This window comes from Typopeltis vanoorti, chromosome 19, assembly GCF_054136105.1.
Source record: "Typopeltis vanoorti isolate ZY-2024b chromosome 19, IOZ_Tvanoo_1.0, whole genome shotgun sequence".
NCBI classification, from domain to species: Eukaryota; Metazoa; Arthropoda; class Arachnida; order Uropygi; family Thelyphonidae; genus Typopeltis; species Typopeltis vanoorti.
The window spans coordinates 12,048,297-12,075,530 of record NC_143567.1 but is presented as its reverse complement, the minus strand read 5'-3'; the positions used below and the strand labels follow the sequence as shown (position 1 = coordinate 12,075,530).

Below are 27,234 nucleotides of genomic sequence, written 5' to 3'. Positions count from 1 at the left end.
AACATTTTGCTACCTTCCTGATATTTATCTTTTATGCTCTTACGTAAGTCTTATTGTGACTTTCATTTAGCTACATGTACATCTAGTTAGGTTGTTTTATATTTTCTATTTAAGGCATCTGCTTGCTTATTTGCTAGGAACATTTGATATACTTTCTTTTCAGAACTGCTTCTTGAACTTATTTATCATGGTGCTTTTATTTTTCCATCCTTACAACTTCACCACTGAATTAAACTTATTTAACACATTGGTTTCCTTATAGGCATATGACTGCCAATAGTGATTCTCTGTAATTCCCTGTGCGTGGTTTAGTGAGATATGGGTCAGGAACAGCCTTCATTAAATACTTCAGTCATTTGCTGCACAGAAAGCTCCGTTTGTTCAGATGATGGCAATCTCTTTCTGATACTGTTTTAGGACCACAGTTACATCTTAGAGCAATGTGGGCTGTTTTTCAACTGATTAAACATCTGGGATATCTTGCCTTTTGAGAAACCAGTCAGCTGTGCTGATTTCAAAATCATGGCTCTGGCCAGATGGGCATCCACAATAAGCTCTTTATCAAACACCAAAAGACCCTTTGTTTTTCTCAATGTCATCAACACTATTGATGATTACTGACCAGCAGCATTCTTAATTACCCACATAATACACATGATCAAGTATTTTGCATTTATGTTGCATAATTGACATTTATGTATATCTGCATAAAAATGAATATTACATTGTAAAGAACATTAAGTGATGATGCCTTTCCTGCTTCAAATCCTATGTATACTTTTAACCTGAACCAGTATGAGGATATTGCTAGTTCAGGATAAGATATGCTTGCCATTGAATGCTATCAGCACTCCTTTTCCTTGATCGTTATTGCAGAAATAGTGGTATCTAACTTGTTTGTTTTCCGACTCGATTACATATCTACGTGGTACTTTTTTCCAGTTCTGCAAGTTCAGTTTCCTTCATGTTGATACTCCTTATGTCAATGGTTACTATGTTTAATTTTTCTGACCTGTTTGTTTTGTAACTTGATTTTCTAAATTTTACTTCTCATGAGATTCCATTCTATACAACAATCATACTATGTTAACCAAGAGATTTTCATCTTTCTGATTTTAGATGTTTTCAACACAAATATTGTACATACAATGTAGTAAGGTATGTATGTAAAGTTGTTAAGTCTACAGTCAGTTATAGTTTTTTTTTTTGGAAAAGCACACAAAAGAGAACATGAGTTATTTTCAAAGTGTGAGGGTGCTTTGTTTTCTGTATTGTATAATTTATGGTGAAATTCAATGCCATTTAATCAGTCAATAGATTTGCTTTTTTTTTGTTAATAAATAAATTATTTATGCTATATATTTATCAATATATCATTGCATAAACATCTTTTATACCATATTGCAACATTTTGTAAATTCGAAAAGAAACATTTAATCCCCCCCACACACACAATTGCCTTACCAATTAGAAAGTAGTTCCATGTTGATATATATATATATATATATATATATATATATATATATATAGAGAGAGAGAGAGAGAGCTAATTTCTTCAACTTATTGTTCCTTAATCTATGGTTCAAACCAAAGAAATCATAATAAACCGGAGGGAACATTAAAAAATCACGAAAGTCTATGCAGATGAGCTATGGCATAAAAGTAGGCATTTTGGAGTATTTTATTCCATTTAACTGGAGTAAGCAATTTCATGGTAGCAAAATTCTTGGATATGGTTGCATAACTGGGATGCTATAGGTGTTGCTGCTCTCAACCTCCACCTAGACACCATTATAAAAAAAAAAACATTGAGGTATTTTGACCTTGTTTTTGATCACTGTCTTCACATATCCATTTGTTACTGAGAAACTATTTATTTACAATTTTTGTGGATGTTTCTTTCACATATCATACTGTTTTTTGCAGAATTGCATAAAAATTTGTTATACAGTTTGAATTATTGTGATTTATCTTTTTGTTCCTTAACTTATGGAAACCAGTGTAGAATCAACTCTTGGTGTTTGGCATGTTCCTTCAGGAACATTCAATTTATATGCGTGCGCGTGTGTGTACATACAGGCATTTGATTTTGATTGTGTGCTATTATTAGTCTTCAATAAGATTATTTAATACATGTAAAAAAAGCATAATCAAATGACTGCGTGTGTATATATATATGTTCAATAATTTTAATGACTTAAACCCCGAGATAATTAAGAATAAAAGTTTAATACGGACACAACTAGTTTCATTGGTAAGCCAACTTCGTCAGGTGTCAAAGTACAAAGATATATACAAAAAAAGACCCACAGAAACATTGCACACCAACAAAAACTGCAGTTAAGTTCAAATTGGAGTCCGCGCTTCAGTTCTAGCCACATTTATATGCGTGCATGTGATCTTCCGAGAATGCCAGCACTGAACAGCAGAGCTATGTGAATCTGGCAAATTGTAGCTAAGGTTGTCATGTGGGTAGAATCAAGGGTGATTTCTTTTGACTCCAGGATACGTCTCAAATTCATCGTAACATTTGTGAACATTAGAAGTTTGATTCCAGTTTATTTGGTGTTTGCGGCCTTCATCAGAGTTTACAGAGAACAAGGCGTGGCTGGCGAGGGCACTGGCTCGGATTCTATTATAAGAGATGTCTCTTTTGTGCTCTTCAAGATGGAGAAAGATTGAATTTTCAGTTTGTCCGTAGTAAAGTTTACCACAACTACAAATATATATACTCTGTATACTCCTGAGAACTGAAGATGGTGATGTTTTTCTTTTGGCTGACTAAGGATAGATCGGAGTTTAGGTAAAGCAGAGAAGCACGTTTTGATGTCAAACTTTTTTAAAATTCTAGCCAGTTTGGGGGAGAGGGAACTAATGTAAGGCAAGGAGATGTAAGCTCTGGGGGTAGTGGAATCTTCATTAGTTTGTTGACGACAGTGAAAAAGAAGTTTCTCAATACTTTTTGGCATGAAACTATTATTGACAAAGGTCTTTTTTTGAGGAAATTAAGCTCATTTTGAAACTTTTCATCATCTGATAAAGATCTTTCCTGATGTGCAAGAGTAGATATAATGCCATATTTCTGTGGAGGGAAGTGGTGAGAGAATGCATGAAGGTATCTATCTGTATGTGTTGGTTTCCTGAAGATCGAAATTTTAATATTATCAGTACTCCTGGTTAGGAGTACTGATAATATGTCTTTATGTCTAAAAAAGAAAGACAATAGGTAACTTCTAGCTCAGAGATGAATTTGATGTTGTGATGAAAGTTATTTAGATGATCTAAGAAAACTTTGAGGTAGGTGAGGAAGTTTGAGGTAATCTTATATGGGAAGTGTTCCCATATAAGAAAAAACGTCATCAATATAACCGAGCCAGATTTTAGGTTTCAGTGTGGCCGAACAAATTGCTTTTTCTTCCAAGTCTTCGAGAAATATGTTTACTAGCACCGGGGAAAGCGGACTACCCATGGCTAGACCAGTGTTTTGTTTGTAGATCTTGTCTTTGAATCTGAAGTAGCCTGAGTTGACACAATGGGTAAGTAAAGTGAAGAGCTTCTTTGATAATTTGTTCTTGAGAAGAGTGAGAACCTTCTGAGTTGGTACATTGGTGAAAAGCAAAACTCCGTCGAAGCTTACCATCAAGTCTGATTTGTTCAGTTTTAGGTTTTTGATCTTGGATACAAAGTCAGCTGAATTCTTGATGTAAGAAGAGGATTTACCTGTGAGATGTTTTAAGGAGGCGGCAAGATATTTAGATAAGTTGTATGTGGGTGAGTCGATGCCTCCAACTATGGGTCTTAAGGGAGTATTTATTTTGTAAATGCTAGGAAGGCCATACAACCGTGGGATAAGAGGATGAACGGATCTGAGTGAAAGGCGAATATTCCTTGGTAATTCTGACATTGATTTTAGAAGATTGTTGGTCCTAACTCTTGTGGGGACCATATTAAGTTCAGAATAAGTATCTGCCTCTAATAATACAAGAATTTTGTTGCAGTAGTCTGTTTTATTTAGAATGACTGCTGCATTTCTTTTGTCATCTGGTAGGATGATAACGTCTTTGTTCTTTCTCAGTTTTTTAATAGCTACTCTTTCACTAGGAGAAATGTTGTTAGAAGGTGGTTTTGCATTATTGATTGTGAAAATAGCTTTCATCCGTAGTAGGTTTGCGTCGTGGGTTGGAAGTAAGGAGGCAACTTTTTCTATCTTAGTGAGAAAAAGCTTTTTAGGAATTGATTTAGGAGCGAAATCGAGTTCCTTTGAAAGAACACTTTCTTCTGCCGTTGTGAGGATATGTGAAGATTTATTTACAACTACTTTTTTAAAAAGGAGGAAACAAAAGTAGAGGAAGAACATTCCTGTGTAAGTGTGAGAGAATCGAACTTTCCGATAAGTTTAAATTTGTTTAAGTTTTGGGTTCTTGAAGCCAAAAGTGTGCTGATTTCTTTCGTTTTCTTCCATGACATATTGTCTAAGGAAGCCTCTAAGTGGTTTTCTAGTGAACTTTTTTGGTGAAAAAAGAAGCTAGACTGCGTTTAGTATCTACAATTCGTTCCAATAGAAGATCTAGTTTTGCTTTGTGGTAAATTCTATGTGCCTGAACTGTTTTGATGGATTGTGTTAAAGATACCAAGCAATTTTAAACCTGGTTTTACTCCATTTTTCCTAAGTAAGCCAACAGACAAAAATGTCAAGTTTGCGCCTGCAAGTGATGCAAGACTAGCTGATCCTACAGGTAGTGCAAGACCAAGGCAACTCGTGGTAGAGGTGGAACAAGCTCCGATTACTAATCTTAATATTTACCCTTAATGCCAAAACACATCTCCAAGAAGGGGATGTATGATGTTTTGTATTAAAGGCAAGGGGCCACTACCCAGACCGGTTTCGACCTTTTTTGAGGTCTCATCAGTGGGAGCTAGGCTAGAAATACCAAGATTTAGTAATACAGAGCTTGTAAGTATTTTACCAAAACAAGTTACCATAAGGTGTTTTAACCTTATTAAATAAAAATCTCAGGAGGAGATATAGATGTAGAAAGTATTTTTAAACAAGGTAAAAATTATACCCAAGGTAAAAATACTTTCTACATGTTTTGATGGATTCTTTGAAATCAAGAAAATGAGGTATAATAGAATAGCACTTACATCTTTAAGAAAACCAGTCTGTTGATGAAAAGTCCAATGTTCCTGAGTGCCCTTTGGTAATTTTTGATGAGATGCTGGGTATCCTTGTCGTAAGGAATATGGTTATTTGTATGCAGATTGACTCGGTTTATGAACATGTTTAATAATTTTAATGACTTAAACCCCGAGATAATTAAGAATAAAAGTTTAATACGGACACAACTAGTTTCGTTGGTTTAGCCAACTTCGTTAGGTGTCAAAGTACAAAGATATATACAAAAAAGACCAACAAAAACTACAGTGAAGTTCAAATTTGAGTCTGCACTTCAGTTCTAGCCACATTTATATGTGTGCATGTGATCTCGCGATAACGCCGGCACTGAACAGCAGAGCTATGTGAATCTGGCAAATTGTAGCTAAGAGGCAAGGAAGTAGTATACTACAACAATTACATCTACTAGAAAACCCTCTACGCTGAGAAGGTATGCAAATATACATGATACAGTTGCAATCTCAGTTGCGTGAATAAAAGAAAAAATAAATATTGCCTCTCTTGAAAACATCACAAAACCCAGTAGTGAAGAAAAAAAAAAATTCATGTGATTTCTTTTGACTCCAGGATATGTCTTTCAAATTCATTGTAACATTTGTGAATATTAGAAGTTTGATTCCAGGCTATTTGGTGTTGGCGTCCTTCATCAGAGTTTACAGAGAACAAGATGCGGCTGGTGAGGCCACTGGCTCGGATTCTATTATAAGAGATGTCTCTTTTGTGCTCTTCAAGATGGAGAAAAATTGATTTTTCAGTTTGTCCGTAGTGAGGTTTACCACAACTATGAATAATTCTGTATACTCCTGGGAACTGAGGATCGTGATTTTTTTCTTTTGGCTGATTAAGGATAGATCAGAGTTTAGGTAAAGCAGAGAAGCATGTTTTGATGTCAAACTTTTTTAAAATTCTAGCCAGTGTGGGGGAACTGATGTAAGACAAGGAGATGTAAGCTCTGGGGGTAGTAGAATTACTTCATTAGTTTGTTGACGATGGTGAAAAGAAGTTTCTCAATACTTTTTGTGCGAAACCATTATTGACAAAGATCTTTTTGAGAAAATCAAGTTCAGTTTGAAACTCTTCATCGTCCGATAATAAGGATCTGGCCCGATGTGCAAGAGTAGATATAATGCCATATTTCTGTGGAGGGAAGTGGTGAAAGGAAGCATGAAGACATCTATCTGTATGTGTTGGTTTCCTGAAGATTGAAATTTTAATATTATCAGTACTTCTGGAAATATGGCATTATATCTACTCTTCTCTTCAGGGACCTGTAATAGATGTGATGAAATTCTGATCTTCTGCCTCTTAGGGAGGACAGGTATCCATCCTTCCAGCAGTGGTTATCATTGCAAGTTCTTAATTTTTTGCATGGTTTTTTTTTTTTTTTTTTTTTTTTTTTGAACTACTGGGTTTTGTGACGTTTTCAAGAGGCAATATCTATTTTTTCTTTTATTCACGCAATTGAGATTGCAACTGTATCATGCCATGGTATATTTGCATACCTTCTCAGCACAGAGGGTTTTCTAGTAGATGTAATTGTTGTAGTATACTACTTCCTTGCTTGCTTCTTATTATGGTATGTTAAGCTCTCTCTTGAACTTCTGCATCTTTTCTCATCTTTCCACCTTCAGCATCAGGAGTATCACCATAACAGTCAATGCACTTTGGTGTTCTTGAATTTGAAATACTGCAAATTGTTTGCAATGCGGGCTGGCAGTGCAATTAAAATACTCTGCTTCACATATTGGAGGTTTCAGGTTGTTAAATATATTTCTGGTTGATATTAGAATGCAATTCCTACATATGAGAATGTCTTATGAATGTCACTCCTAGATCTTTTAATTCTGAGAAAATCTCACACCTTGCAAGAGGTTGAAAGCTTTGTGGGGAGTTAACACAATTGGCATCCCCATTGATCCTCCCTTGCACAGAACTGCTCTGAGTGTTTCAGGCAAATCTATGTTTCAACTAAAATATCTCCTAGAGTTTGATAGATTTTAGGAATCTACCAATCCCTCTTGATAATGAAAGGTGACATTTTACCATTAGGGCTTAACCTGTTGAGTGTACCAATAGAAATGGCCAATACAATGCAAAATACCATGATCCCGTTTCTGGAGGTCCACATAGGTCATACCACATGCAGTGGCAGGTCATTAGATGCCAGTGATGGTAGTCTGGAAATAGAGTAAAAAAAAAGTATGAAGAGAAATAAAATAAAAATAAATGAAAAGGGAGATCGTGGTAGAGCATGGTAAATTAATACTTAAAAATAAATCGCATTACATAACCAAGCTCAAAAAGATAAGGAGCTAAATGTATGATAAATATTATCAAGCAGGAATTGCAAATAGAAAATGACAGGGATATAAGAAGAAAAGGGATCAGTAAGCTCAAGAGATGTACTAAACACAGGCAAGAAAGAAGACAAGCATGGCAAAAGGAAATCCCAAAAAACTTTCACTATATGCCGGCCAAGTGGTCAGCGTATCCGAATCCCGCCATGGTCATGGATGTTTGTGATTGTCTGTGAAAATACTGGTGGTGGTGGTGGACAGTAGATGGTGTTGGTGTAGATGATGTAGTTAGAGAATTGAATGTTGAAGACGGACAGTTGTAGAGCAAGTGACCTCCCTTGATGAGTCTGCGACTCCCTGGAGGTGTCAAGTAGTAGTAATAATAATTACTACTACTTGACACCTCCAGGAGGCCTGAATAATAATAATAATAATAATATTATTATTCAGGCCCCCATGGAGTCAAAAGACTCATCATGGGAGGTCCTTCCTAAGAAACACAAAGTCTATCATACCACTCCTTGAACTTATTGACCGTTCTCGCTCTAACCACTCCATCAGGCAATGCATTCCATGGTTCAACCACCCTCCATGCAAAGAAACCACCCCCTCACCCTCTTGCCCACAGTTTCCTTTCGTAACTTCCAGGGATGGCCTCTTGTCATCACTCCTTCCCGCTGTTCGACCAAGCGAACGAACTCCCCAGTGTCAACCCTGTAACCACCTCTCAACAGTTTAAAAGTCTCAATCATATCACCTCTCCTTCTATCCACCAAACTCTGCAGTCCACATTCCCTCAGCCGATCCTCAACCTATCATTGTACAGTCCTGAAACCGTCTTTGTTATCTGCCTTTGTACCCTTTCCAAAGTTAATTTATCCCCTTCAAATTCTGGGGACCAAATCTGAGAACAATAATCTAAGTTGGTCTGATCAGGGTCTTATACAATGGAATGATAACTGTTTTATCTCTGCAGGTCAGTGTCGTTCTCATTATTGCAGCAATCCTCTGTGTTACCTTCGCCACCTTTGCAATATGTCCCCTAAATTTCAGGTTTCTATCAATCATCAACCCCAGATCTCGTCTCCCCTATTTCCTCCAGTATAACTCCTCCCATAGAGTATGCAGTGTTCATCGATGTTTCCCAAACTGCAAGACCTTACATTTTGCTGCATTAAACCGACACCCCCATTCATTTGGCCATCTATCTAGCTTATTCAAATCCTTTTGCAGGGCTGCCGCATCTGCACTATTATTAATAATCCTTCCCAGCTTCGCTTCATCTGCAAACAACTGAATATCCCCTTGCAGGCAAGCAAAAATTGATCGTAGGGAAGTGATAGAAGCAGAAAATAGTTGAATTACTGTAAATACTTTGCTTCATAAAAATGTCCATATAATAATAAAAATGGAATATTAATTTGCAAATTTCAGCTAGTTATAATTTTTATTTCATTGCAGGGTAAAATATCTATAACTGAACAGTTTCTCTTTTGGAACTACATGTTAGATGCATTAATTTCTATGTATGATCTCTGAATACTGGCTCCATAAGGTAAGTTTAGAACTACAGCACTAGTGAATATAATTTATACACCTTGTTTAAATTGTCCACAAAAGGTTGAAGTACTTCAGGTGAGTGAACAGGTGGATGATCCAAGATCCTTTGCTATAGAGACTAGATGTAGTACTTTGAGCCATATCAGGTGTCTAAGTAAGAAAAGCAATTTTACATCAGTCATGATTCATGTCATAATTCTTTATAGGAAGTGTTCTAATCACGACCCCCCCCCCTTTTCTTCCTGATCACAAACTGTGGCACGTGAAGTTACACGCGAGGTTGGTCTGAAAAGTTCTCGTCCTAAAAATGAAAAAAAAATTCATAATTTCAAAATTATTTTTATTTTTCATCATAATCTCCCTTAAGAAGAAAGGGGATCAGTACATTTATTCCAGTGCCATTATCCCATCCGTGTAGTGGTTCTCAGTAAGATCTGCAATCACCTCTTGATTCGAAGAAAAACGCTGACCAGTGAGGAAGAGTTTCAGTTTTGGGAAGAGATAGAAGTCAGAGGGAGCCAAATCTGGGGAATAGGATGGATCTTTCAACAGTTCATAGTGAAGATCCCTTAATTTTCCCATTGCCAAAACACCTTTGTGGGCAGGTGCATTGTCCTGATGAAAGATGATTTTTTTACTTCTGCAAACCAGGTCTTCTCATGAATTTTTTCATCTAGTCTGGTTAAAAGATCGGAATAATATTCCCCACTTATTGTTTTACCCTTTTCAAGATAATTAATAAACAAAACGCCTTTAACATCCCAAAATACCGATGCAGTGACCTTTCCTGTTGATGGAACAGACTTTGTGTTCTTTGCCGCTGAATAACCAGCTTCTGTCCCACTGTTTTGACTGCTGTTTTTGGATTTTAGTGTGTAATGGTGAATCCAAGTCTCATCCATAGTAATAAATCGACACACAAAAATCAGTTTTATTCTTGTTAAAACGCTCCAAGCACTGTTCAGAGATTTTCATGTGAGTGCGTTTTTGATCTGCTGTGAGCAAGCATGGCACTCATCTTGTGCAAAGCTTTTTCATTTGCAATTCTTCATGCAAAATATATCCTACACGTTCTTTTGAAATGCCTATCGTCTCAGCAATTTCATGCACTTTGACTCGTGGGTCATCCAATATACCATATCGTGCACTTGATCAATGAATTCTGGTACACTTTTTGGACGTTCTTCACATGGATCAACTTCAAAGCTGTTACGACCACGTTTAAACTCGGCAGCCCATTTCTTAATTCTCGAAAATGAAGGAGAAGATTGCCCATAAACTTTTATGAACTTCGAATGAATTTCTTTTGGCGTTAAACCTTCTTACAAATTTTATAACCACACGATACTCAATTTTATCCATTTCAAGGGATACAGCAACATTTTTGCTTCAGACACTGTATTAAACAAACTGCTTGATAGAATGACTTGCAATTTCACATGAATGCTTATGACAAATGAATGAACTTAGAAAAAAAAAAAAAAAAATCTTGCCGATAGTGTTGCCATCTATAATCTAGGCCGAGAAATTTCAGACCACCTTGTAAATCTTTCAAATGATAAAGCAGTCAGGAATGACTGGAAAAGAACTCGCATTAATGTTGATTGCAGTTCTTATATAGGGTATGGAATAACTTCCAGTGCCTGGTTAGAACTGCTAGCACAGACTTTGAAACTGAAACAGATTTATTACAGACATTTGCTCAAGATCTCTAAAATGTCTTCCTATTCTGTTCTCCAGTTTCATGAGAACTTATGACAGGTCTCATGACCAATATGAAACAGCTGCAATAATAAATTATTATTACAGATTCCTGTTATAACAGTGGTGTTTAAAACTTGGATAATCAAATTTGACAGGAAATTACTTATAAATGAATGTACAAACAGCATTTCATTATCATTTCTGTTCATAGGTACCTATCCTAGGAAATACTATAAGCTGTAAGAAGTGATCTGATTATGTAGGAGGGTGGTATGAAAAGCTCTTTGCCTTGACCATAGACAGCAACACTATGGGCAAGATTTTTTTTTCACCTAAGTTGGTACATCTGTCATAAGCATCCATATGAAATTGCAAGTTGTTTTATACAGCTGTCTGAAGCAGAAGCTGTCTGTATCCCTTGAAATGGATAAAATTGAGTATCGTGCATTTATAAAATTCTTTGTAAAAGAAGGATTAACACCAAAAAAAATTCATTCTAAGTTCATAAAACTTTATGGGCACTCTTCTCCTTCATTTTTGACAATTAAGAAATGGACTGTCGTGGCCGCACTAGCCTTAAAGATGATCCACGTGAAGGATGTCCAAAAAGTGTAACACCACTAGAAATCATTGATCGAGTGCACGATATGGTAGTGGATGACTGGATAGTCAAAGTGCGTGAAATTGCTGAGACTGTAGACATTGCAAATGAAAAAGCTTTGCGCAAGATGAGTGCTGCGCTTGCTCACAGCAGATCAAAAACACACTTGCATGAAAATTTCTGAACAGTGCTTGGAGCATTTTAACAAGAATAAAACTGATTTTGTGTGTCAATTTATTACTATGGATGAGATTTGGATTTGCCATTACACACCAGAATCCAAACATCAGTCAAAACAGTGGACAGAAACCAGTTGTTCAGCACAACACAAGACAAAGTCGGTTCCATCAGCAGGAAAGGTCATGGCATCGGTGTTTTGGGATGCTAAAGACATTTTGTTTATTAATTATCTTCAAAAGGGTAAAACAGTAACCGGGGAATATTATTCCGATCTTTTAACCAGACTAGATGAAAAAATTCGTGAAAAAAGACCCGGTTTGCAGAAGAAAAAAACATCTTTCATCATAACAATGCACCTGACCACAAAGGTGTTTTGGCAATGGGAAAATTAAGGATCTGCACTATGAATTGTTGGAACATCCACCCTATTCCCAGATTTGGCTCCCTCCAACTTCTATCTCTTAACAAAACTAAAACTGTTCCTCGCTGGTCAGCGTTTTTCTTTGAATGAAGAGGTAACTGCAGCTGTAGAGAGGTATTTTGCAGATCTGAGAACCACTACAGGGACGGGATAATGGCGCAGGAATAAATGTATTAGTCTTAAGGGAGATTATGTTGAAAAATAAAAATAATTGTGAAATTATAAATTTGTTTTTTCATTGTTAGGCTGAGAATTTTTCAGACCACCCTCATATATTTAGTTATTTCTTGATAATGGTGGCTTTATCAAATCGGAGTAACCTTCAAATTAGAGCCATTACATATCTAAGAACTAAATGCAGAGTTTGTACTCAACCTACTGAGCATTTTTTGTATAACTGATTATGAACAATGTACATATAAAGTCACAGTAGAGTAGCTTTTAGATTGACATTTATCCACCTTGCTAAGACTTTATAATTATCACCTTAGAATATTTTATGTATAAAGCAGCATACTGCATCCTCTTATTTGTCAACCAGATGGAGGTCTTTAATTCTCAGTTTGAGTAGAAAACATACATGGGATGTATGTTTTCCATGCTCTCTCTCATCAACAACTTGTTAAACATATTTATACTACTTACTCTTATGAATCTGTTACCTTCTTTGTCCCATGGATTTTTGTTAGACAGTGGAAGAAGTGAAACAGAGCAAGGAAAGAATTACATTGGTTTAATAACTCATTTTGTTTGTCACAGAGATATAATTAACATGGCTACAAGCAATGCAATAAGTGGCTATTATAGACTGTCTGATCATATCCACTTATTGCATTGCTTAGGGAAAGCTTCATGTAGCCAGTTTTTATTGAGCTTGATTTTTAAGATCCATTGCCAATTCAAAAACACAGCTGATACTTACTGCAATGGAGTATATTAATATGTTAAAAAATAATTTAAGAACTAAATTACATCCTCAAAAATTCAGACATCAGTTTTGATATCTTTGGTTATCAAAGATATCAAAACTGATGTCCTCAAAACGGATGCAACCTGGTAGATATAATCTACCAGGTTACATCCCTCTGGGTGGCAGATAAAGATAACCCCTGACATAGAACTTGTTTCCTGCTAAGGCTACTCTGAATAAGGAGCCTTGGACCATGTAGACCCATTGTCCAGGCTCTACCTGGGTCAAGCTATACCCAGCATAGGATTGGGTATTGCTGGATCACCCTATTTCTGGGGAGTTTTAAATACAGAAATCTGGCCTCCACATTGCAGGTTGGGCAATGGACTGACACCCCATTCCCAGAAAACTACTATTTGTTAAGGAACCTGGAGTCTATTTTTTCTTTAACAAAATTAAAGACTGAAAATATAAAACAGGATGTAAAAAGAAGTTGGACATACATTAAATACTGGGGAAGAAACTCTGGGATGTAAAAGAAAGCATAAAGTCTTACTGCAAGACTCAACTAAGATTAAAGAAGGAAAATAAAGAACTCAACAGGAAGCAGATAAAATCTGTCAACGATATGCACAATTAGAACAAGAAATGAAGAGCTGTCTGGCCTACATATTAAATGGCACAAGAGCAAATGAATCTCAAACACCTTTTTTAATGGGATGATGTGGAGGTTTTGGTGGATGCAAGAATCAGGAGATTTTATGCAAAGGTAAAAAAAGCCACTTTGTTGATCATCTTGGGTTCATGACCATTGAGTGCAAGATTCTGTCTCAGCTAGTGCAATTCATTCTTTTCAATTGACATGCAGGATATATTTTGTACTCTATCTCGTAATGTTTAAATCATGCCTATTTTTTTGTAATGTATGATGGCATGAAGTAGCATTTAAAAATCTTCCTGTTTTTGATAGACTTTCTCTATACTGAAAAGGATGATCTTTTTTCTTCTTCGTTTATTTCAACAAGGATATCAAGGAATGGTAATTTTTGGGGGACTTCCAATTCAAGAGTGAATTTTGTAGGATGCAAGCTTTTTAGATAATCTTTGAAATTAATTCATCCATTGTTCCTGACCAATGAAAATATTGTCACTGTAACATAACCAAATGTTTGGCTTATAGTTTTTGATGCATTTGTTTCAAAATTTTCCATTAGCAGGTTGACTAAGGCTGGAGAAAGTGTGTGTGTGTAGGGGGGGGGGGTACCCATGGCAAGTCCTTTTTGTTTCCAATATTTGTCATGATATATGAAAAAAGTGCTTTCTACTGTTTGGAATAGTCTTACTGTGTCTGGTGGGAAAAGTTGTCAGTCTTTCTTCCAAAGTCTTATCTAGTACCAGAAAAAATCTCTTAGTGAGATGTTTTAAATTTTGTCCCCCCAGATATTCCAAAAGTAGACATTACAGCACAAATTAAAAAGAGAATATGCAATATTCCAAGGGACTCTGCAGACCTCATTTGCATACAGACTTCAGCCTTATTTGCTAAAATCTAAATTACCACATAGAAGCATACCAAAATTTGAGTTAACAGCTCTTGAAGAATTAAGAGAAAAAACATAGTAACAGTTAAAGCAGACAAAGGAAATGCAACAGTGGTTAAGAATACAGATAAATCAGTTGGTTTTCAAAAAGGTGTGCCAATGCTGAAAACCTTCTGCTTGCCACGAATGGCTCAAGATCAAAACTCCAGTTGCCTGCTTCGCAGCTTGCAACTATTGTAAAAGAATCATCATGAAGTCTCCAAGTCAGACTTTGAAAGGGCCAAATGCTACAAACATGCCTCCTGCCCAATTGGCAGTCGCTCCTTCTGGTCCCTTGCCAAGGCCATTGGGAGCAACTTCTTCCCACCCAGGTTTCCACCACTCTCACATCCTGGTGGTACTATAGTTACTGCACTTAAAGACAAGGCCAACTTACTGGCATCACTCTTCTCCTCCAATTCCGGCATTGATGACCTGAGTAAAGTTCCCTCCACACTACCAAGAACAGCTCCCTTCATGTTGTCCATAGTCTTCCGAAGAATCCTTAATAACCTGAACACAAACAGGGCATCTGGTTCTGATGGTATCCCACCTAGCGTGTTAAAAACTTGTGCCCCAGAACTAACACCTATCCTGTATCACCTCTTCAATTTATCCTAGTCAACTGGCATCTGTCCTACAACATGGAAGCAGATTCATACCCAGCCCTTCCCAAAGAAAGGTGATAAAAGTCAACCATTGAATTACAGTCCAGTTGCTCTAACTTTTGTTCTCTCTAAAATTATGGAGAAGGTCAACAACCAACTCTTGAACCACCTAGAGTCATACCAACTAATCAGTGACTAGCAGTATGTCTAACACTTGCAATCTACAGCTGATCTTGCCTCCACGACCTACCTCTGGACTCAAGCCATGGAGAAATTGGAGAAACTCATGTGGTTGCCCTCAACATTTCAAAGGCATCTAATCGGGTTTGGCACAGGGGCCTACTTAAACTGCCATCCTATGGTCTGCCTTCCCTCACTCTGCAACTGGATTGCCAACTTTCTCACTGGCCGCTCACTATGTGTCATGGTGGCAGTCTACTCTCCTCAGATTTCCCCACCGATGGAGGAGTACCCAATGGTTCTGTTCTTTCACCTGCTCTCTTCCTCCTGTATATAAATGACATCTCTCAGACTTCCAATCCTGTCCATAGCTTTGCCAATCACAGTACACTCCATTCTTCCCTTTCATTCGACAAACATTGTAGTGCTGAAGTATTAGATTCCTCAAGATCTATCATGACCACACTTGAACTCAGTTCTCTTAGCTGTATCCCAGTGAGGCAAGGACAACCTTGTGAACTTCAATGCCACCAAAACTCAGTCCTGTCTGATCTCTCACAAGAAAGAGCTCACATCCCTCCCCCTTACTTTCAAGTAATACTGAAGTATCCAAACACAATCAGATTTCCTTACTCTGACTGACCTGCACCTCTGATCTTTACTGGCACAACCACATCTCAACTATAGCTTCTGCAACCACCAACAAACTGTAAATTTTCACACAAAACTTCACAGTACTTCACACCTTGATTGATTGATCTCATCCATCCCTTTAGGATGGATGGAGTCCCCTAATGAGGGGTTCAGGACGAACTTCATGCAGCTAGTTCATCACTCCTTGCTGCATCTTCTAAGGGCAGTATTCATGACTATATTCCATGTGTGTTCACAGGGCTGGTTTGCCTGTTTTGGGGGACGAAAAACCCAGGTTTCCAGGTTAGGTTAAATCCCAGAGATATTGTCGAATGCCATCATTTTGGACCTATAAACAAAAGAAAGGACAGAATGAACTTTCCACGTCTCGTGAAAGTGACCTGTGACACACCGACAAACACATCGAAATTAATAACAGCGATAAATTACAATCTAAAGGACACTGGCCCCCAATTGCACATACATGCTCGACTTGATTTAACTTTTGACGGCAGCTTTATTCCAGAGGGAAAAAGACAGCAGCTCCGAAGACAAGAAAAGCGCCAAAATGGAGACAACAGTTGGATTATAGACTTCAAAGAAACCAAAATAGTGCAAAAATCACATGATGCCACCAAGGAGACCAGTATGCAGGCACTGCATAGGAAATGTGCAAGACCCTTGCGGTCAAATCCATGCCTCACAGAACCTTGCATATCCACCTCACCAACATCTGTGGCCTCAACTCCAACCTTAATAGTGTTCACTACCATCTACAGTCCACGTACTCTTTTTAACAGAAACTCAAATCTCGCATTTCCCCTACACTATCTATCCATCTCAAACTGTACAGTATTTAACTCCTTTCGACCCAAGGGTGGTGTCTGCGCACATATCTGCTCTGACATACGCTGCCAGAGAGCACCTAACCTAGAATTGCCCAACTTTTACCTTCTTTGGTTGAAAATATCCTTCCCCTGCTCAGTCAAATTCATCTACTGTCTCTATCGCTCTCCTAATACCACCAACCACTCCGAGCTCTTTATTTTCTTCTCCTTAAAAGTTGATTTTCTCCAGTCCCACTCTCATAACAATGAAATCATCCTCCTAGGTGCTTTTTATGTCCATAACACCAACTGGCTTTCCTCTTCAAGTTGTATAGATCCTGCAGGCAGAGATGCTGAAACATTTGCCATTACTAACGACTTTACACAAATTGTTCACAAGCCGACCAGAATACCAGATAACCTGAACCAATCCCCAAATACCCTAGATCTTCCTTACCAATGATCCTTTCAAATATGCAGTGAATGTAGTGAGTCCCCCCTGGATAATTCTGACCACAATCTAGTGCTCATCTCCTCCCCCCAATGCAACAATGCTTACACAATCACTCCCATACAAGAGTAGTCTGGCATTATAACTGATAAATGGGACAGCCTTCGAGACTACTATGCTTCGTTCCCAGGGTTGGACTATTGTTTCTGGTCTTCTAATCTAAACAAATGCACCAAACATATCACCAAAGTAATCCTCACTGGCATGAAAACATACATTTGGCACACTTCTCTGAACTGCCATCCCCTATCCAAACCTTGGTTCTCCAAATGATGTGCCAAGGCTGTACAAATAAAAAATCAGGCATACCACAACTGGCTCAAATTAAGAACTCCATCCTCCTTCAATGCCTATACTGAAGCCTGAAACCGATGCAAGAAAAGTATCAGTGCTTCTAAACACAGAATTTGAACAGGCAAAAAGCAGGAAACTTGCAGCCTGTCCAAATGGCAGCCATGCCTTTATGTCTCTTGCCAAAGCAATTGGTCGTAACTTTTGCCATACCCCTATCATACCCAGATGTCTGAACTGCAACATCACAGAAAAAGCTAATCTCCTGGCTACACACTTTGTGCCTCCAATGCATGCATAACTGACAATGGCAAATGCTCCCCAGTCATTCCAACTGCCCAACATACAATGCCCCCTGTATCCTTTTGCCAGAAAGAGATCATAAACCTGTTGTATAAATTAGACACAAAAGTCTCCTGGCCCTGATGGCATTCCTCCAATTCTCCTGAAGGTCTGTGCACCAGAACTGACTCCTATCTTATCCCATTTGTACATACTCCTACTCCACTGGTATATATATATATATATATATCTCAAAGCCTGGAAATCGGCCTATATTCAACCCATTTCAAAAAAGGGTGACAAATCGCTGCAATCTAACTACCGTCCTATCTAAAGCGATGGAGAAAACCATCAATTCTCAACTCCTACTCTACCTTAAATGTAACCAGCTATTAAGCGATCACCAGTATGGATTCCATTGATGCCGATCACCAGGTGATCTGCTCTCACATATCACCCATCAAGTGGTTGCACTTGATATCTCTAAAGCCTTTGACTGGATCTGGCACAAAGACTTGCTAAGCAAACTCCCATTATTTGCAGTCTTAGGACTTGTGCAAATAGATTGCCAGCTTTCTGTCTAGACGTACACAACTTCTCTTAATTCTTACCTCAAATGGTTCTTCATATAACCTCGTCAACTTCCAACCCTAGTAAAACCCATTTCTGTCTTATTTCTCACAAAAAAGAACCATTTTCCCCCAGTATTATTTTTGATAACACTGAAATTCCCAGACAAGATGAGATTTCTCTTCTCGGAATTACCCTGACATCAGGCTTCTCCTGGCATAAACACATCACAACAGTATTCGATAGCTGAGTGGATTTGTGATTTGATTAAGGCTAACAGCTGTTTAGAGGTGTAGTAACGTCTTGAGTGGAAGAGAAATCCTAGCTTCCAAAAAAAATTAGGATTTCTCTACCACTCAAGACGTTAGTTCACCTCTAAACAGCTGTTAGCCTTATACAAATCACAAATCCGCTCAGCTATCGAAATGCTTTACTCAATACAGAAGGAGAGCAATTAGACACTGATAAATGACCCATCTCTTACCAACTCACTCCCCTCAGTTTCACTTAGACGTTTCAAATATGCAGTGAATATTTTCTGTGAATGTTCACCTGAAACATCAATAATTCCCCACTCTGTATTAAGTCCATTCTGCAGCCCAACATCCTTTCACAGTACCCCTTGAAACCCACAGAACAAGTTTCTTTTCCTCCTCCTCCTTCATTCCTGCTACTGCTGGAACAGTCTTTCCCCTAATGTATTTCTCAAGGAATACAATATAGAGACTTTTAAATCAAATGTCAACAAGTTTCTCCTTTCCCAACCCACTATCCATATATACGGTACTAAAGTACTATAGGTTGATAAGCACCACTCGTGTCTATGTCCAACATAAAAAAAAATTCCAACTAATTAACGATCTCTCTCTCTCTCACACACACACTTCAATCTCTTACTCAGAGACATTCAGTTTCTGCTTTGTGTCTCTTCTTCAGATGCTTTCATGGACAGTGCTCTGCTGAATTGGCCACGATTATTCCACTGCCCTCCTTCATAATCATTAAAACAGGAGCCATTACTAACCAGCAACCTTTTACAGTCCTTGAAACTCACTGAATGAACTTCACTGCCTCTTCCTCCTTCATCCCCATCTACTTCTGTCCTTTGGAACAGTCTCCCCTGCTCTGCCTTCCCCAGAGATTACAACCCTCAGCTGTTCAAGCAAAATGTGAACAGATTACTCCTTTCTTGTATTCTTCTTGTCCACACACGGCACTAATGTGCTATAGTTCTTGTGGCCTTGCATGTGTGGATCAGATTAAAAAAGTACGTATGAAAAATGAACAGCCTATTAAAGAGATTCCAACATCTATAAGACTAGGATCCCATATGGCATACACATAAAACTAATGACTTGATCCAAAAGTTGCCCAATTGGCCAGAAGAATTAAAAAAATCTTTATCATCGAAACATCCATTACTTCCAAGAATTTATGGTGCATAAAATACACAAAAGACATTTCGCTACAGCCAGTTATTGATGGGAGAGATTCCCTGACCTCCACCTTAGCAAAATATCTGTTGAACCTGATATCACCATACACAGGAAAAACAAAATCATATGTAAATGTACCACCTTGCCCCAGTCCTGAAGATACTTTCAGGCGCAAACTTTGTTTGCTCACACTTGGATAAAGGATTAAACTAATTTTATTATATGTAAAAAATAACTTACATGTTATTGAAAAGTAAAAGATATAAATGTAGAGCCTTCATACATCATAGCAAGTTTAGATATAGTCAGTCTTTTCACCAATGTACTCAGGGATAACACAGTGGATCTATTTGTAAACTTTTTTCCTTTGAACACAATAAGATTATTCAAACACTGTATGGAAGACACTTTTCATATTTCAGGACAAATATTGGAAACAAAAAGAAGGACTTGCCATTGGTCCTCCCCCCCCTTTCTCCAACCTGTTTATGGAAAATTTCAAAACAAATACAATTAAAAACTCTATCAGAAGAAACCAAAAATTTGGTTACATAACATTGATATTTTCATTATTTCGTCAGGAACATGGATGAGTTAATTAATTTCAAAGATTATCTAAGAAACTTGTATCCCAATGTAAAATTCAATACAATTCACTCTTGAATTGGAAAAAAAATCACAAAAATTTACTGTTCCTTGATATCCTTTTCGGTATACAGAAAACCTACTACAATGGGAAGATTTTTAAATGCTGCTTCACAAAATCATCCATTACAAATGATAGGCATGATTAAAACATTACGAGATTGAGCCTACAATATATCCAGGATGTCAGTTGACAGGAATGAAGAACTGCACTACCTGAGACAGAACCTTGCACTCAGTAGTTATGAACCCAAGACGATCAACAAAATTCTTAATACACCTCCTGCACCTCCTTTACTTAAACGAGATTTTAAGATTGCAATCACGCTACATCAAGAACGTTGCAAAGTGGCTATGTTGCTCCATGAGTACAACATCAGTGACTTTTTTACCTTTGCATAAAATCTCCAAATTCTTACATTCACTAAAACCTCCAATGTCATTCCATGAAAAAAAACCAGGCATTTATGAAATTCATTGCTCTTGTGGCATATAGGCCAGAACAGGAAGTCAGGTGAGATCTGAAATGTCTGAAAATGTAAAAGATGTCAAAAAAAAAGAAAACAGCATAAAATAGGCTTGGCATCCTGCATAACTATCTCAGGCCATCAACTAGTTTGGTAACAAACAAAAATACCATCTGTTGATCATAAATGTTTTATAAGAAAGTTCAAGGTAGTAGTGCAAATACTTAGGATCCTCACACAATGTAACAAAACATCAAGGCTTAATCTTATACCTAGTTTGGTCCACTTTCATTAAAAATATAACTGCCACAGACCTAGGATATGACATGGGAGATATCACAGAAAGTGACAGCAACAACTAGCAGTGTTCCAACATTCATACAGTAATGAATTTAACTTTTTTTTTAAATTTTTTTTATTCTGGTTTTCTATCTACCATTTGTCAAGTTATGATAACATCTAATGAGTAATTAATTGTTTCTAGTCTTTTGTTTAACTTTTTTTTTTATTATTTATTTAATTCTTTATTTACCTTAAAATGTGGTCTCGATACTAAAAGCCTCCTACAGAACTGCTAAGCCACAGAAACTTTTGTTTTCAAACAAAAATAAATAATAATAATAAAAAACCAGACGGAGAGAATATTTCTATGAGTCACTGAATAAAAACATTACAACTCAAGTTATATACCAATGTACGCTGCTTGGAAAGAAGTCATCGGACACTATGTGAGGAACAAACAGCCAAGGCACTTAAGATGTAGCAGCATCTTTCACTGTGATGATTGCAGCAATCATGAGAGCATACTTTCCACTAATGAATGATAGCAGTCAATGGGAATTTTGGACCATTCTTCATGTAGGTGAGGTCCTGGACTGTTGTGGAATGAATGTTCCTGGACCTCACCTCACCTGATGCTCCAGTTCATTCCTTCATCCCACGGATATTCAGTAGAGTTGAGATCAGAGCTCTATGGAGGCCAGCCAAGTGAGGTGGTGATGTTTATGTCCACAAACCATGCAGTAGCAGCAACATCCTTATGATATGGTGCATTGTCTTGCTGAAAGAGACAATGATCAGTTCTGTAGAAACATCAAAAAGTAGGAAGCATTGTATTGTTCAGAAGTTCATAAACAGAGGTCTGAGGCCAAACCAGGAAAAACAGGACCACACCAGCACACGCCACTCCTGAATTTTATAATTGTGATTATGAACTCTGGTTAAAGACGTTCACTGGACATCTGCAACACCCACACCAGTTCGTCTGCTAGATATAGGATATAGCATGATTTGTTGCTCCATAACAAGCTTTTCAAGTTTCCTCATTTCACTGTACAAGCTCTTTGCACCACTGAAGACAATGCTGCATGTTGGTTCGGGTAATGTGAGGCTTGCATATTGCAGTCCTACCATGGAAACGCATGTTGTGAGCCTCAGTTCTGAATGTTTTTGTGTAAATTCATGTTCCAGTTGATGGTTAGAACTCCACATTCAACATGTGATCTGATGAATGGTTTTTTTTACATATTATCCTTTGTAGCACCCTGCACTCTTGATCCTTCTTCCTTCGGCCAATTCTGGCTGTGCTATGTAGATGTGTTTGCCACTTGGCCCCACAGACAAGACACTTTTTTTTTTTTTTTTTTTTGAATTAATATAGCCATTCTAGAGTACGCTTCACATTAGAAGAAGAATCAGGTAACTGTCTGCCCTTTTTTGGCACATCAAGTCATTCAGATGATTCACTATCATTTTTCTATTATAGAAAGTCATGACACTAGATACTTCCATAAAACATTAAAAAAAAATCAATTATGAGATACTCAAAACACTAATTCACAGAGCCTTTTTTTTTCCCCCAAATAAAAAAAATAGCAAAACAGCACTTGCCAATGCTACTTTTTTTTGTTCACTGGCAGTCCATACAAAAATTTAATTTATTTATGTCCTCTACTTCCCCCCCCACCCCTTCCCATAACAGAAGACTGAAGCACTATTTCTATCCCACATATCTAGGATATATTTGAAAAAGTACCTTCACATGACATTCAAAAGTAGCAATCCTGATCTGCTCATCATAGGATAAATTCCATCCTCTATCACAACTTGGAGTATATGAAGTGACCTGGATTGTAACTTTTCCTATTATGGCCAAGTTGGGACTCGCAGATCAGCTCATGCTTTAACTATCACATAGGAAGAGGAGGAAAAAGAAAACAATGCTATATAGACGTTATGAGTTACTTGACTGAAAATAACAGATTTTTTTTTTTTTTTTATTGGTTATAGCATTATAATATATAAATTAACCTACAAAGGCCTGTGTAGCTCAGTGGAAGTGCCGCTTGCGTCCTCTGCGCTTGGCTGCTTGAAGTTAGACCTAGGTTCTAGTCTAGTCGCTGACTGGAGGAATTTTTTCTAAGCCTATCTTCGACCGGTTCCTGAATTAGTCGATCTCTGGCACAGGCAAGCGCGTTTTTCGTCCCGGAAACTGAAGAAAAAATACCGTAGTACCCACATTATTTCAGACAGTGACATATCTTGTTAGCTTAGGTACCAAGAGATGCAGTACTTGTTTGCTAGCCTCTTCATCGGTGGCTGCTATAATTAGTGATAGACATGGGCCAGCTATCTCTGATTGGCTACCGGTGGAGATTGAACTGCCCACTCAGTCTCCAAAAGCTAGATAGGGTATAAAGGCCTCGCCTACTCCCTATTAGGGAATAAAAGGCGTTAGTTAATTTTTTTTTTTTTTTAAATTAACCTACTAATTTCACCACTAAAAAAATGGCAAAATATAAATGTTAGGTTATGAAAAAGGAAAAGTTGGTCCTTGTTGGGGAAATGATTGTCAGACATACAAAAATATTTTGGGAAAATTTGGAGAAAAGAGCAAAGATAATAATAGCAAATAGCTGTTGGATTTCTGCTCAAGACATGGACTGGTTATTACTAACACCATGTTCCAACATAAAAATATGCACAAATTCACATGGAGAGAAGAGGCAAGGAATAAGAAAAGTCTCATTGACTATGTTATTGTTGATAGTGATGTTTTCTCCCTTGTGTAGGATATCAGAGTGTATAGAGGATTTGAAATTGGAAGTGATCACTATTTAGTCTTGAGCAGGATAAAACTGAATTTCATATTGAAAAGAATAACATGTAAGAAAGTTTTAAAGCGCATAAAAGTTGAGCAGCTGTCAGATGTGAATTGTAGACTAAAATATGCAAAACTTATTGAAGAAAAATGAAAGTTTGAGAACAGGAACCAAACCTTGGAGATTCAGTGGCAAGCCTTGAAGAAAACCATGATTGATTCAGCCAGAGAGGCATGTGGTGAAGTTGTCTGCGAGGATAGAAAAATCAGAACTCCATGGTGGATACAGGAAGTTAAAGAGGCAGCAAAGGAAAAGAAGAAAGCATATCAAAAGTTACTGGCAAATAAGTCAGCTTGTTCTCTTAGAGAAGACAGAGACAAATGTAAGAAAGCTAAACGCTCTGTAAAACTAGCTAAACAAAAGTCATGGGAGGACTTTGGCAAGAACATAGAAGGTGGCAAAATATTTTGGAGGTTATTGAAGAAGCTTAGAAATGGAGGAAAGAGTATACTGTAAAAGGAGTTAGAGATACGATGCTAAAAGGAACATGAAAATGGGAGAAAAAGATACCCTTGAAGTATAGAGTAATTACTTCGAAAAATTGCTAAATGAAACAAGCAGTGATAGCACAGTGGTAAAAAAACACTCAACAGGCATACAGTCAGGAATATGTATCCATATTTGAAGTAGAAAAAGCCATCAAAGGCTTGAAATATGGAAAGGCAGCAGGAGTAGATGATATTCGACCAGAAGTGCTCAAGTATGGTGGTATAAAAGTCTTACAGTGGCTGCACTGCATAGTCTCAAAGGGCTTGGACAGAGGGACGAATTCCCAATGATTGGAGTAGAGCTCTCACAGTACCCATATCTAAAAAGGGAAATAAAACTCAATGTGAGAATTACAGAGGTATTTCCCTACTGAATGTTCCTGGCAAGATTTATGCAAGTATACTTGAGAAATGGCTGAGAAGAATTGTGGAAGAATCCAGCTTGTTCTTCACCAAGTGAAGAACAAGCTGGATTCAGGTCAAATAGAGGCTGTCAGGATCAGATCTTCACTTTACGACAAATAGTCGAGAAAGCATGGGAATATAACAAAGATCTGTATTTAAGTTTTATTGATCTGGAAAAGGCATATGACAAGGTGCAAAGAGAGAAGCTATTCAATACGCTACAGTTATATGGTGTGTTAAAAAGTTCATTTTATTTTTAAATCGATGTTTCAGTGTTTCTATACTTATTTTATCTTTATACGCAATTTGTTGTTTCCTTAGATCTATTCTTTCTCTTACTTAAACCTTATACGATCAAAATCCTACCGGCTAAAATATTGTTATATATTTATATTTTGTTATTTATTCTTTCTTCTCTTACTTTAATCTTATTTTTACATCTAGGATTGTTTCCTCTTTGGATACTGACAAATTTATATTTTGCTGCGGCAGCCAGTATCCTATAGCAGAAAAGATCCTTGCTCAGGGATACAATACTAGAGACTGAAGATTACCTACACAATATCTTATTTTAACTCCTGTATAGATTCAGATTATTGCAGTTGTGACCTAAATCTATATTTTATATTCACTCTCTAAATCCTTCCTGCCAAAATAGGTTCTATTTTTATAAGTGGTAATTTGGAATCGCAATCAGGCATGACTCAGGTTCAGGAAAATATGACATGTTTATTGGAATATCTAAAACACAATACAAACTCATACACTTAATTATGTTCAATACTAAATAAACTCGAACTAAGAGATTAACACATTCAAACTAATTAAAACTTATAAGGCATGCTAAACACAGTAATTACACATTGGGATATAAATCAAATGATAATAAGTTAAGCTAAATTCCTTCTAGCAGTATTACTCGTAAGAACAAACTATCAACCATTCTAATGTTACTGAGACACTAAATTCTACCTTTCATATCGCATCAAATTAATTCTATCACATACAAGTTACAAAAGATCTCTTCTAAACAATTCTTCTTACTCACAAACGAGGTTAACTTTCTAAATAGTGACTGTCCACAGAGTTTCTTGATTTCACAATCGTAAACAATCTTCTTTCTTCTAATGAACATTCACACATTCACACAAAATCAGAGCAATTACCTTACCGACTTTTTTTTTCGCATCATTCTGCACCACGTGTTCATCTGGATATTTCTCATCTATTTTGGCTGTCTATACGCCAACATAGAGGTTACGCTATCCTCATTCTTTCTGCCGGAAATGGACTCAAAATCTTTGCGTTTCAGGAACAACTCGGTGGGGCTTTTCAGCGACGGCTTGATTCTGCTAGGACTGGAATTTTTTACCTTCAGCTTTGCATAGAATCCAGCTTCATTTCTTTATGAACGCTCGCTGCCCAACATCACAGACTTCACTCCCCCTTTACGCGAAACTGCCCGCCAACTTCCGAATCACCCAACAGGAAAACGATACGACAAGAGACCCAGAGAAAAAGCCTTGTGTTCCAGGCTCAGCACCCTCTTTTTCAGCCCCTTTTGCACACAATCCTTACTAATTTCACCCTTTCCTTTGTTTCTACGATGCGGATATACTCGGATTCATGGAATACATGGTTACGTGATTTTCCGAATAAGCTATACCTGCCAGCGTTATGCTGTACGCGTGTAGCTTTAGGCCTTCCAGGAATTAATACTTAACAGCTTTATGATGACTCACAATAGATTTTACATAGCTTATGTAAGGCTTAAATTTAATTCACATTATCCCTCTTTTTTAAGACATACAAAATGAAATCTCAAAATAATCACAATAGCTTAAATATAAGGTGCTTAAATAAAGAATACAAATTTTTACATAAAGTGAGGAAGTTTCACTTTTAATTACAACTGATGTGCAGGTTGAAAGTTTATTTTTCACTTGGTTAGAGTATAATAAATTTAGTTTAATCCTTTATCCAAGTGTGAGCAAACAAAGTTTGTGCCTGAAAGTATCTTCAGGACTGGGGTAAGGTGGTACAACACCAGGGCACTCCTTACAAAGGTGGAGCAAGCTACCAGCACTCCTTGCGGATATGTCTAATGTTATGCATTAAAGGAAAGGCCACAACCCAGACTAGTTTCGACCTTTATTGAGGTCTCTTCAGTGGGAGCCAGGCCCAAGTGGAGATACCAGGCAGAAGCATTAGCAGGTCATCTCTACCTATAGGGGTTGCCAAATGGTGTGCCACCCTGGGGTGATTTTGATTTTATGCATTTATGAGAGCTGCTAGGATGGA

At 37.4% G+C, this 27,234-nt stretch overlaps 2 protein-coding genes across 7 annotated transcripts in view; one reads left to right on the top strand and one right to left on the bottom strand.

Annotated features, from left to right (window-relative positions):
- Positions 1-27,234, top strand: part of LOC150095856 (uncharacterized) — a 163,934-nt gene that overhangs the window by 114,768 nt on the left and 21,932 nt on the right. For all 5 annotated transcript variants that reach the window (XR_016549944.1, XR_016549943.1, XM_090409300.1 and 2 more), the window contains one exon: positions 8,935-9,028. Coding sequence is in view for 3 of the 5 variants with exons in the window: in XM_090409300.1 (XP_090265426.1) it covers positions 8,935-9,012 (78 nt within the window). In the remaining 2 variants the exon portion in view is untranslated. The remainder of the gene's footprint in view (positions 1-8,934; positions 9,029-27,234) is intronic.
- LOC150095855 (uncharacterized) overlaps positions 7,030-27,234 on the bottom strand; it is a 335,373-nt gene continuing 315,168 nt past the window's right edge. For both annotated transcript variants that reach the window (XM_090409305.1, XM_090409302.1), the window contains exon 6: positions 7,030-7,353. The gene's annotated coding sequence lies outside the window, so the exon portion shown is untranslated. The remainder of the gene's footprint in view (positions 7,354-27,234) is intronic.